Genomic DNA, 13,929 nt, shown 5'->3' with positions numbered 1-13,929 from the left:
TGGCGAGCGAGACTTTTGGGAGAGAGGCGTCTGGCAAATTTTGGCCAACGTTTGCTATAGAGCACAATTAAATCAAACCATAGCTACTCCATTTATTTTAGGTTATTAATTTGCTATTATATATAATTTTCCCTATATATTATAGGAAAAAAGAAACTACTTATATGAGCCATAAAACAAAATAATTACATGTACATATTCGCTCATAAAACCTAATGATGATTCAACGTATATATTCAAATTCAAAGTAATTTAAAAAATATTTACTCTCTCGAAATAATTATAATTTATACCTTCCTTTATTAAGGTTAATATTTTTTATTTAATTAATATTAAAGCAATATCATATACTGCATTGATATCATTAAGTCTGAATAATTTTGCTTAACTGATACTCAATGTGTAAATATATTGATATCAATAAGGTTTTTTATGTTCACAAATTAGTCAATGATACTTATATTACTATAATTATCACTGAACAATGAGTAACTTATAAACAAGAAATCTTAATGATATCAACACAATATCAATTAAGCAAAATTATTAGTATCACACTTGTTTAGTATCAGCTGATTGAAATTAATTGAAAATATATAATGCAATTATTTAATGAGATATGATTTTAAAGAACATATGTTTATAAGTATTTTACTTTTATGTGACATTTGCTTAGTTTCCCCTATATTATACTTAGCTAATTTCACGATAATAACTACACTATTATTTTAGAATAAATGATGAGATAATCTAATTTTGTGATTATTTAATACTTTAAATCAAACATGAGGTGGAGTTAATTTCAAATTTCATCTTGATATTATTATTTTTCTCCAAATCTACCAAACAAATAACAATGCTTAATGGAATTATTTAAAATATTTTTAACATATTAAAAATGATTCACAAATATCTCATGCAACATAAATAATATTTTGCCATCAAATCAATGATTGATTGTATTTTTTAATGTGTAAGCTATCATATTTTATCATGTACCTGATACCTTGTCGAAAATAACAATTTTACTTGAACTTTGTTTCAATGTTGACTAGTTCAATCGTTGTGGTTGAACTCCAAGCGATGATATTCCATTCTGATATACTTGTAATATATATTTAAAACAGTGAAAGTATGTACATTCTTAATGTTAGACTAATTAAACTAACAAAATAACAAAAAATATTTAATCAAAATAAACACATAAGTTCCAATGTCATACATTTTACATAATATAATGTGTTATGAACTAATTTTGTGCATCATGTTTTGCTTCTCAAAAGTATATATAGGGCCCGTTTGGCCATAGATTTTCTAAATAATATTTGGAATTTTTTTTGGCAAATAATGTTTGTTCATACTATTTGTCATTATTTGGCAAAATATGTCAAATTTTCAAAATACTAGTTTTTTCTAGCATTTGGCCAAATTTCATTATTTGAGATCTTTTGAAAATTAGAATTTTATCCCAAACTTTTATCTTTTACAAAAATACCCTCTGTAATAGTTGTTTGCGTTGTATTACATAATTTTTTACGTGAACATCAAAATAGTGATGAAATATTTAGTAAATATTAAATAATGATATGATTGTTGATGAAAATGATGAAAAATTAGCTCAAGTTAATAAAATCATGTGTTTCGTTTACTTCACGATGTATGAAATGATACTTGTTGCACTCACTTTAAATTACCACATTGCTCAAGTGTCATGGACACTATTTGTTCTTGTTGTAACGAACATTCAATTGACTTGTAATGCATACTTATAGTTAGTTTTGATAGTTTTTAAAACTTATGAGTATAAATCATATTTTTTCAAAAATGTGAAATATATTTCTCAAATTCTATGGCCAAATGCATGGTGAAATTTTACCCAAATTTCCACTCAAATAATATTGTCAAAGATATTTGAAAATTTATGACCAAACGCTAGCATAATTTTGTGGATCATCTTTTGCTTCTCAAAAGTATATATTATCAATTCGGCCATCAGTTGATTTTGTCCCAAGAAAATTAAAGTTACACACAATAAAATAAAATAAAAAATAAATCTTTGTATATAATAATATGATCGGAAAGAAAATTAAATATAAAGCCTTGTATATAATTATATGATTTGAAAAAAAAGAGAGTAAAATTTAATAGAGATGCAATAATTCTCTTGTAGATGAAATTTATCTATATTAAAAAAAATAATTTTAGATCGATATTTTCAAAATATATATAAAAAAAAATAAGAATCATTAATGAATACTTTTATCAAAGAAATTTAATAGTTAATTGAGTTGGAGGCATATTATATATGGAGTATCAAGCAATTCAATATTCTCAAAGATTCATTGAGTTAATATACAATAACAACAAGACATGGACAAAAACAATTGTTTAGCTTGCAAAATGCAACTCTACAAAAACTCTTTAAAAAATAATAATAAATGTCCTCGATTGAATAATAATGAATTTGAAAATGAGTATATTATGATATAACAGTAAATTTTAAGGCGATTGAAGGGAGAAAACACATTGTATGACTACAGTGAGGAGGAGCTCACATGTAGTCTAGTGGTGAAACTGTCATTTGATTATTTAGGATTTAATAAATTAGATTATTTTATTTTTTTTACCGCTCTCTATCTCGTGATTTTATATTTCTATATATATAGGAGAAAAAACAAAAATATCAGGAGAAAAGTGTTTATAAAAAAGGAAAAAACCCATTGTTACTAAAACAAGGTCAAAAGAATTTGAAAATGTATTTTAAAGTCAAAAGATCGAATTATAATATTGTCTCAGCTTTAAATATCAGGGAAGAGTAAAAATATGTGACACGATATTTTTTGAATAATTCTTTTAGAGAAATTATATGTTTCGTTTAAAGAAAATATTTAACAGGTGTTTAATGATATGAAAAAATTATCTAAATTTGAAATTAAAAAAATTTACATTCTGTATTGATGTTAGAGTTTAATAAGATTAAACAAAAAATTATAGGAAAATTTAATTATTATATAAAGATATATTGTAAAATTATTATATCATCAATTATATTTTATTGTAGAAAATATTTCATTAATATTTACAATAAAATGATTAAAAACTTTGAAATATTCTCTTGAATATTTATATTTTTAATAAAAAAATAAATGTAGAAGAGTGAAGAACAATATTATAATAATAATAATTAAAAAATTAAATGAAAAGAAAAGATAATACTTGTTAGCACAAAATTTGACTATAAATAAGTATATATAATATTTCTGAATTTGCGAAAAGTCCATATATCAAATATATAATATTCACTATTTTTTTAAATTTCATAATTTAATAATAAATAACCTCAAAAGCTTTTTAATAAGACTTTTCAACAAGGATAAATAGTTATTCCTTGTTATCTGAAATGATATGTTCCTAAAATTACAAATTATGTATATTTTTATTTTTTAAAAATTATATCACCGTAATAATTTATTCATTTCACTTTAAAAACACCATTTAAATAGCACCAATAAATAATACTATCATGTAAATAATATATATAAATCTAACACAAATTTTTTTCATTTGAATAATTTATCACACTTGTATTTTTATCACTTTTCTTTATTATTATTTTGTTTATACCACAAGACCATCAATATTCAATCATTATACTTTCACTTTGAATTCATGATATTATTGCAAAAAGATTTAAAAATTAAATATCATATATTTCTGTTTATTTTAGTGTTAATTAATAACTAATATAGAGTTTTGAAATCGATCTCTAATTAGAACAGATGCAATTTAGCATTGTTTTTAATTTATTTTATATGATTTGAAATTTAAAATATAAATATTTTGATTAAATTTTTTTTTAAAAAATAATATAATATTATTATTGAAATAACTATTCATTCATTTTAAAATACAAAAACAAATACAAATCATTTTAGCATAATTCGATTGATTTTTAAATTATTATTATTTCATGTATTTGGAAAAACATTAGATATAAAATCATACGGTAATTATTTCGTAGCGCAATAATTAAATGGGTAACTTTCACATATAAAAAATAAATAATTCATATTTGTATGCTATAGCAAAATTTGTATAATTGCGCTCCATAGCAAACATAAAATTGTATAATTCGCTATACATATACAAGTGTATAATTCACTGGCCTAAATTGTATAATTCGCTGGCCTATTTCGCTATAATTATATAATTCGCTATCCTATTTCACTGCAATTGTATAATGCACAATTGTATAATTCATTGCCTATTTCGCTGCAATATTAAGTGTATAACAAGAAGATATATGTTTTTCTCTCGCTTTATACAAAAACAGAAACACAATATATACACTTCTGTTGTATAAAGCTAGAGAAAATTGTATTTCACTGCAATTGTATAATTCGCAATTGTATAATTTGTTGACCTTTTTCTCTGCAGTATTTGAAGTAAAATATTTGAAAATTGTATAATTAAGTGTATAACACGAAGATATATATTTTTGCATGTGTATATATACAATTTTCTCTCACTTTATACAAAACAGAAATAAAATTATACACTTCTGTGTATAAAGCAAGAGAGGCGAGCGAGAATGGAGAGTGGCGAGCGAGATTTCTGGGAGAGAGACGCTGACAAATTTTAGCTAACGTTTGCTATGAAGTACAATTAAATCAAACCCTAACTATTCAATTTATTTTAGGTTATTAGTTTACTATTATATATAATTTTCCTATAAATATATATTGAAAAACGTTTTTCCCCTATAAATATAAGCATCACTACTACTCACGGTATAAAAACCCTAATCGTAGCAGCCGCATCCGCGGCGCGTTATAAGCATCACTACCGCTCACTGTGTAAAAACCCTAATTAGTGGCAGTCGCATACACGTCGCTACAGCCATGGCGGAGCCCCTCCTCGCCTCTGTGTGCATTCAACATTAGAGGATTCATCATTATTGTTAGAAAATGATGGATCCTCTAATGCTAAATTCACATCAGAGATTAACATTGGGGTCATCCAACTTACGCATTGAATATCTGTACCAATGATGGGTTTGGTTTACAATTTTAAGTCCTTTATTGATTCTGTTCGTTCTTAGTGGTAGCATTATGGAGTAATTGTTTTCTAAATAGTGTTTGATGTTTCTCGGTTCTGATGAAAGAGCATTGGTTGTTCTATTCCTCTACTCATTACTATGTATGTAAAGAGGTCTCTAGTCAATGCTTATATGAACGTTTGGAGAATGGTTGGCCTCTGGAATTTGTTTATGTCCTTGGGGTTTTCAATATTTCTCCTACAAATAATCCATCACTGCTCTCTAGCTTGTATGTAGATCTATAATTTATCTATTATGACGTTAGATTTCACCAATAAACTGCTTCCGTTAACGTGCCTACATAGCACTAAACAATCTTCTTCGTTGCCTATCATCCTTGATTGAAGTTAATGATACTCAGTATAAAACAATGGTAGTGAATATCAATTATCTGTTTCTTTTATTTGAGTTTAGAAGTTTTCCAGCATTTGTTTTGTATTCATCAGATTTTGAAATATTTAGGTATAGATTGTGGTTATGATGGCCGTCTAAATTGTAGATTTATATTACCACTGTTGTATCAATATTATTTGTTTGTCATATGCCTTGAAGAGTTTAGCTTAAACAAGTCTGGAAATTTCTCTTATATGCATATATGTCTTAAATAAGACTGGATTAGTCTAGCATTTGCTTATTATGATAGAAGAGTTTGGACAATACTTCTACATGTATAATTATGACTAGAAACTATCCTAATATATCTGTTTCCTTTTAGTTTAACTTAATGTTTATGTCGCTGAATCTTTTATTGAGGTTGATTAGAAGTTAAACTAAACTTGGGAATCTAATAAGACATTCTAGAATCTTGAGAATCATTTGAAAAGATTTGTGGTGAGTAAACGTTTTGTTTACAGACTGAGATGGCTCACTTCCAATCTGAGCACCCCTTTCTTCTTAATACACCTGGGGCTGGATTGTGCTTTAATATGTATGCATAATGTGTCTTGTAGCTTGATATTTTTTTATGATTGTCAGTACTGATAAGCTAGCATTGATTGTTCTATTCCTCTTCCCATTACTATATGCGTGAAAAGGTTTATAATCAATGCTTATATGAAAGTTTGGAGAATGGTTGGCCCCTCGAATTTGTTTATATTCATGGGGTTTTCAATATTTCTCCTACAAATTATACTCTATAACCTGTATCCCGCTTTATAATTGACTTATTGCCTCTTTTGATTAACTATTTACGGCCACAGAATTCCTTTAATGTGCTATGTAAGTTTACTTTGAGTTGACACTTAACTGTCTTCATTGTTTTTCTTTTGTGTGGAAGTTTAAGTATATACCTGTTACTGTTCATATAAAAGAGTGAACATCTAATTACTGGTGTGTTTGGCGTCATGGTAAATGTTTCTTTGAAAATAAGTGGGGTTCTTATATATTTTCTAATGTTTGAGTGTGGCGAAGCAGTGTGAAGATGGTGAGGGGATGTTGGCTAGTTCCATTGAATTCTCTTTTTGTGTTGCAAACCCCTTATTATGTACTCCGTTATTTTTGAAAAAGGGAGGGTTGGATTAGATGTGTTGTGAATGGTAGGGAGTAGTTGATCAGTGTAGAATCCCAGGATGATATTTGTTTCCTACTTCCAGTTTTGAAGCCATTTCCCTAAAAGTTTCCAGAAAATTTGACTTACAAAACATTGGAAGTAACATTTGTTTCCTACTTCCAGTTTTGAAGCCATTTCCTTGTACATGTTCTTTTTTAGCTTAGAAGTTGCTCCTGCACGTGATTGACCATGATTTAAGGCAAAGTATACTATCAAGTATGTTTAACCCCTCTATATTGTAGAATGACATTGAAAGATGCTTTTTTACTGTGCTATAAATAATGTTTTTAGCTTGTCAATTTGTCATTATCATATCTGGAAGAAGAGCTTTTGTTGTGCTAAATGAGTTTGTGTGTGGAGCATATAAATATCTAAAATCATAGATTAGTTCTAGCATTGTTTAATTCTCTCCCCCACTTGCTAATGTGTGGAAGAGGCTACTCATCGATGCTTAGATTAAATTTGAAGTTTGTCAGGCTTCTTTGAATTCTTCATGATAGAGGAGTTTGGAAAATACTTCTACATGTATTGTTATTACAGAACCTCAATAATTCCTAATTTACCTATTTCCTATTAGGTTAAGTTACTACTTACGATTTATGTTCTTAGCAGGTCCATCCTGTGAAGCTGTTGATGAAGAAGACCTGAGGTGGATGAGAACCTAAACTGCATTGTGGGATCGCCTTAGGGGTAGAATGCAAAAGATCATTTTAGTGTGTTTGCTTAGGGGTATTAGCTAGTCAAGATAATTTATCCCACCATTTATTCTATTGATAAGTTTATCTCCACATATATTTTGGGATTATTTATCCCAAATTTGTTTATCCACTGTATTGTTAAGGAAAATTCTTGTTTAGTTATACCTTTTGGATTTGTTCGGTTGTAACACGCAACAGTTCTTTGAACTACTATTGCATTACATTCAATCTTAGCTCGTCTGTTTTTTCATCTGCCTATTTTATCCAGGTCTCTTTAGATATTCATGGATCTTAACCTTTATACTATTTGTTTTTATGGTCTTTGGTCTCTGTTATCTTATGAATTGCTAAATTTTGTTGGTGTTGTATCTTTTCTGAAAATGCTTGCAGGTCCATGTTTAAAGTCAAGAAGGGATTAGTTTAGGTCTATGACCGCCAGAAACTAGGCTTGTGATGTATTCGTTTTATATGTTAGAATAGAACGTTCCTGTTCAAAATCAACTTGCCCTGAGGAAGGTGTTGTCATTGCACTTCGTATTCATTTCTATCTTACTTGGAATTAATCTATTTCGTTCATCGACTATTAAAGAAAGAGTATAACTTTTGTTTGACATGATGATCCCTCATGCGTCTTGTGGCTGTATGCATCTTTTAGCGTAATTGTTTTGATTATGAGCCAGATCCATTGGTAGTTACAAACTGCTATCCATTTTTCACGCCTCCTTACAGCAAGCAAGGAAGCGTTGTCTATTTCGACTTAAATATACTAACATATGTTGAGAAAATGCAAGATGTCCCAGCATACTAGTAAATTACTGAAGAATAAGCTTATTTTGACACTGCCTTTACGCGGTATGTTTTATTGAATTTTTTTGCACATTAAAGGAAGGCACAGAATTAGAATTTAGTCACGTACATATTTTTGACTAAGTTTATATACACTATTTGAAATTGTTTCAAAGTGACTTCCAAGAGCACAAGTTGAAACACATCGAATTACTAAGATGCATGTCTTTAAGCCCAATAATTAAAAATCAGATACTCCGTGTCCGTGCCACTTTATTAAGTCGGACTTCACGCGTCACATTTTCTTTCCTCACAAAAAAATATTTCGGTTCCGCAACTTTTTGAGTAATTTCCCAAAGCAAGAAAAATACTTCAGTTTATTTCTTGATTCCAAAAACCATTTCTCTCTCCCGAATCACAAAAAAAATAGTATATATTTCTTGATTCGATTTTTATACAATCTTTTTTTTTTTTCGCTCTTCGATTCACGCATCTCTTCCTCTTTTTTTTCTTTCTGTCTTTCCAATTGGCGCTGTTATCAAAATTTTGAATTTCAGCTGGGAAGAATGATGTGACTGTTCTTGTGGAATTCCCTTATGGTGAGTTCAATTTTTAATTTCAGTATTTGTTGATTCTGATTATATTTAGTTAAAAGTTTTGATTGAATCTTTTATACATTTATTAATTATTCTTCGGATATTGCTGTAATTGGGTGGATTTTTGTTCTGCATGTACCCTAGGTTTTGATTTTTAGACGCATAGTTATTAAATTCTCTCTCTCGAATTGTCAAATTTATGTAAGGGCCTCCTGTTGCTTTATCCTCACCACATCACACTTTGGGTATGTTGTTGTAAATTGTCAAATTTGTGTGTTTCAGAAATTCCAGTTGCATATTATGCATTTGCAATGGAGGCAAGTGAACCAAAATTTGAGGATAGTGCTGTTCCGGTAACAAGCACAATCAGGGCTTTGGAGAAGGAGATTGCTCATCCTATTGTTTACCAGCTTGTCCGGGTATGGCTTATGAATACAGTAATTGACAAGCACCATAAGGACTTATGTTTTATTTATAGTTTGTAAGCATAATAATAGGGTGTTATTTTTCTTGTATTTTATGGAAAGATCCGAGTTGCTAGTGATCAGCGAATGGTTGGAGAATAATTTGCTTCCTCAACATGGAACAAATGTTTTACTTACAGTTTTGAGGGAGCTTCTTTGATAATGACCTGATCATTTTTCTACCTTCCATCTTAGTCTCCAGTCGGCCAAGTAATGGAAGAAATTTCAGTGTTGAAAAAGATTATATGAATCATTTGCTTCTATATTGATAAAAAAAAATGGAAGAATGTAAGTACTAATTCTCAAAAAAAAAAAAAATGAAAGAAGGTTCATGATTTGTATTTGGGGATAGGAAAGCAGCTAAAGGTTAAATCCGCAGGCAAAGAGAGTTGAAAGAGAATTTTATTGTACTCATCAAATGGGAAGGGGTGGTGGTGAGATAATTACTTGAGAAAATTTTAGGTGATTACCTAGAGCTCCCTTGTTTTTAGATCATAAGTTCAGCGAATAGCTCTAGGTTAAGACTAATTAGAAAGAAGTATTCCTTGAGCTCACTCTATATAGTACTCCGTCCACCCCAAATTTAGTTTCTCAGTTAACTAGGCACAAAGTTTTTAGACTTTTTAATCTTGTGTTCTTAAATTAAAGATGTCTCTAGTCCTTGAAATCTCGTGGTCTTACACTTGCCATGTTGGAACTGAAAACTTACTAAATATAGAAATGATTATTGAAACAGGCACACTTTTGGGACATACCAAAAAGGAAAGGTAGACACTTAAATTGGGATGGAAAGACTAATTAACATCACCATCATTCTTTTGATTAAGGTTTCCATCTTAAATCTTGTCAGAAATAATTACAAGTTCTGGATTTTTCAGAAAGGTAGTTCTAGAAAGGTGTTTTCTTTCTACACTGCCTTCTAGTTACCTTTTGTTTTGTGGTTGACATTTCTTCTCATAATTTTTTTTTCAGCTGGTCCTATTTTACAACTCTCAGTGGCTTTTAAGTGTTGGGTCAATATTTGTTAGAATTCTATTAGGAGGATTATATTTTTCCTCCAACTTTCTCTCTAGAACTTTTTTCCCAAGTTGTAAAGGTAAATCACACATTCTACTTGTAGCCGAAGAACCATGTTTGATGTGGTTTTAGAGAGTAATTGATGTTTATTACAATTGTGTAGGTTGATGGCGATGGAAGATTAGTCCCGGCAACTCAAGATGAAATTATGGTAGTTGAGGACTTGCTTGAAGATGATAAGTGTGAATCCAAGCTTGTCCCAGATACCAGACAGATTTCAGAATCCTGCATAACTGAAGGATACCTTCTTGAGAGAAATTCATTTCAAGTTACAGAAGGTTTAGAACTTGATTTTAAATAATTAACTTGTCTTCATCAAAATTTGTGACTATTTATTGGGGCTAAAGGATGGTTCTTTTTGGCCTTCCCTCTATGAGTATTATTTTCTGATAAATTATAGCCTGAATATCCTGTTGTTGGTGCAGAAAAGTCAAATGTGTTGGTTGACCCAGTGCCTGACTTGGGAAAAATAGATGCTCCTGATAAGGTATGTAAGTTGCACTCTTCAGCTTTGCTTTCTACATCTCCTTGATCAAGGGCCTTTTTCTTACTTCCTTCCTCTCATTTTTTGTATGGTGGTATTTGGCTGGGTTGCACTGTGGAGTTAGAAAGGAAAGACTATATTTTGATCTTTTGGTCTTAAAAATGCTATTACATTTATCTGGTTATAGAAGTATGCCATTAAAGGTAAAATGATATGTTTAATGTTAAACTGTTTACAAGTTTAGAATCTGACATTTGGAATAAATTGAAATGGAAAGACTGCCATATAGAATAGAACAAAAAGATGGAGAGAGTGATTTTTTAGTATGAGATATTGTGTTAGTCTGTTAGATAAAGGAGGGGTTTCAGTATGCTGACTATCATATTAAAGATAGGAGGAGGGTTGCTGTGAAGGAACAATATGTTGCTACTCACCTAGGAGTGCTTTACATTGGCTGACATGAGCCTGAGTTGTGTGGAATTGATTCAGAGGATTCATATCGTTGGAAATAACTAGTTTGGCTCAACTTATTTGACATGTTACTGTGTCGACAAAAAAAATTCTTTGTGGTCAAATTTAATTGTTTGATTTTGAACCATTCACTATAGTGTTTCTCTTTGTGTGACACTAGAAAGTCAAAAGAAGTATATTATGGTTTTTGTATACTTCGTTTTGCTTCTACTAATGTTAGTAGTGACTGTATTGTGACATATTAGTCGTCTTTGACTGGTTTAGACTGGAATAAACTTCCAGGTGGCTGTTCATGGATTGGCTCCTCTCTCAGAACTCAGTAATGTCGACCACTCTGTGAGGAACGATGTATGCTCCCATTCCCAGGATGCACCAAATGAGGATACACCATCAACTTCTGCTGCTGGTTCTAGTTGGAAGCCAGACTTTTCAAAGTTGGAGGGAAAGATATGTTTAGATGATCTACCAGTTAAAGAACTTCAGGAAACTTTTAAAGCAACTTTTGGAAGGGAAACTTCCGTCAAGGACAAACAGTGGCTTAAGAGGAGGATTACCATGGGGCTGACCAATTCATGTGATTTTTCATGCACTACTTTCATAATAAGAGATAATGTAGTGGTGAAAAAAGGTGAAGAACAAATATGTCATCGTGTAAAGAGCAGAATTTCTGCAGATTCTGAAGATGGAGTGGCAAATTCAAACTCTAGAGGGTCATTGAGTAATCATGATAATAAAATAAATGATGATGCTGATCTTTCTGGGGCCGATGTTTCCAGTTCAGCCTTAGAAAGTTGTAATGTTACTAAAGATTTGAACTCAGAGCAGATAACAGCCAAAAGAGCTCGCAAACCAACAAAAAGATATATTGAAGAGCTTTCAGAAATAGAATCTAGGGAAATCAGTGAAAAGTTAGCATCGCCAGAGAAAATCTCCAGATACCAATTTGCATGTCCAGAAACTCATATAAGGCCCACCAAAAATGTGAGGTCATATGTGAGACCTCTGGTCACCAGGCAAGATTCTCTGGGAGGTTCTGGGGTGCAAATTCCATTTGTTTCTCGGATTCGAAGGAGCCGTCCGCGTGAGAACTTCATGCCTCTTTTGGTAATATAAATCTTAAATATAGACTTATAAATGCTTACATGGCTCATTCTTAGCATGTATTTATATATTGGGACTTACAATTTATATTTGTTTCTATGAGTATAAAACCCCGCATATAGACATTATTTTGCATTCCCTATACATGTGAATGAAACTTTTGGGCTACTTGGGTTACTTGCAATTTTGCTATACTCTTCTTCCTTGCATAGATTATTTATTTTCAGTTTGAACTGCATTTGTCAGATGATTCTCTGTTTGCATTTCCAACATACTATGTGCATGTCAGGGTGTGTGTGTGTGTTTCTCAATGAATTCATTATGCCTATCTATATCAAGTTGAATCATTTATCTTTTGAATTAAATTACATGGTTTTTAGACTTTGAATTTCAGAATTATGTCATGTACTACTATGGCTGATGGAAACATTATTTTTGTTCCTCTGGGTTATTGATGCACATCAAGTTGAATATTGCAGAAACTTCAGCCGAGTGGTATGGACATGGCTACCAGACAAGTAAGGAGTGCTTTTGACATATCTGGGCCACAAGAAGATGATAAGAGAAATAATGACCTGATCAAGACCAGCTCATCTACTGGATGGACTGAACAGCCTGTAAATACAACTTCCTTTTCTACTATTTGCCTTTGAATTCTGTGTGAGCTTGATTTTCTCAAATCATTTCTTTAGTCAAATATTGTTCCCTTTAACCCAAACGAATCGTGCTACTTTTTTTTTGGTTGGTGGCTCTCTATTTTCCTTTCTCCCTCTCAAATTGATGATGATATTTTGTGGAACTCCTTTTGTTTTCTAGCTTATCGCTGCTTGTGAAAAGGATGAGCATTACGGTGGGATGAAAATTGTTGAGCTAGAGAATGATGTAGAGGTGAATGACTGCTCTGAAGACAATTCAGATGATAATGTGGTGACTGTACCCACCCAAAAAGGAGGAATGAGGAGAAAACATCATCGACCTTGGACTATCAATGAGGTTGTTAAGCTAGTGGAAGGTGTAGCCAGGTATGGTGCTGGTAAATGGTCTGAGATAAAACGGCTTGCTTTTTCAACTTGCCCTTATCGAACTTCGGTGGACCTGAAGGTTGGTATTGGCTTGTCTATTTAATAGAATCTAGTAATTGGAATTCATTGGGAATAAATTAGTCCGGGACTGCTTTTTGTACATGTGATGTAATGCTGCAAATTATCTATGTATTTGCAGGACAAGTGGAGAAATCTGCTGAAAGCTAGTTTTGTGCAGTTGCCTGCAGAAAAAGGGGTTAGCATTATTTGAATTTTTATTATGCATGTTGTTTCATTGTTGTTGATGATTTTGTCAAGGACTTCTTTCAACTATAAGACGGCTTCATACATTTACTCTGTTTCAGTAGAAAGTGGTGATTTACCTTGTATGATATTATAAAAAAGGTAAGGTATTCTAGAGGATGTTGATGTAGTTAGTACTCAACTTATCAACAGAAATTAGTTATAGGATTTTACTCTATTAGACGGAGACTACATTTTTAAACTACTAGTTTTTGTCTCACACTTTAAAAGTTCTAATTTTGTATAGGCACAGAAAGAGGGAAGAGGGGGGGGGGGGGAG

General features: G+C 31.0%; 1 protein-coding gene across 4 annotated transcripts in view; it reads left to right on the top strand.

Annotated features, from left to right (window-relative positions):
* Positions 1-8,452: 8,452 nt before the first annotated feature.
* Positions 8,453-13,929, top strand: part of LOC107014425 — a 6,708-nt gene continuing 1,231 nt past the window's right edge. Inside the window, exons 1-9 of one of the 4 annotated variants that reach the window (XM_015214331.2) lie at positions 9,009-9,146; positions 9,928-10,073; positions 10,164-10,287; positions 10,372-10,546; positions 10,694-10,755; positions 11,488-12,327; positions 12,804-12,941; positions 13,141-13,425; positions 13,546-13,602. In XM_015214331.2, the coding sequence (XP_015069817.1) occupies positions 10,417-10,546; positions 10,694-10,755; positions 11,488-12,327; positions 12,804-12,941; positions 13,141-13,425; positions 13,546-13,602 (1,512 nt within the window). In that variant the 5' untranslated portion in view covers positions 9,009-9,146; positions 9,928-10,073; positions 10,164-10,287; positions 10,372-10,416. Of the gene's footprint in view, positions 8,731-9,008; positions 9,147-9,927; positions 10,074-10,163; positions 10,288-10,371; positions 10,547-10,693; positions 10,756-11,487; positions 12,328-12,803; positions 12,942-13,140; positions 13,426-13,545; positions 13,603-13,929 lie in introns of those variants that run through there. The other 3 variants (XM_015214329.2, XM_015214330.2, XM_027915957.1) reach the window with 3 other exon arrangements.

This window comes from Solanum pennellii, chromosome 3 (assembly GCF_001406875.1).
Source record: "Solanum pennellii chromosome 3, SPENNV200".
In the NCBI taxonomy this organism is placed as follows: Eukaryota; Viridiplantae; Streptophyta; class Magnoliopsida; order Solanales; family Solanaceae; genus Solanum; species Solanum pennellii.
The sequence above is the reverse complement of the archived record's forward strand: the minus strand, read 5'-3'. Positions and strand labels throughout refer to the sequence as shown.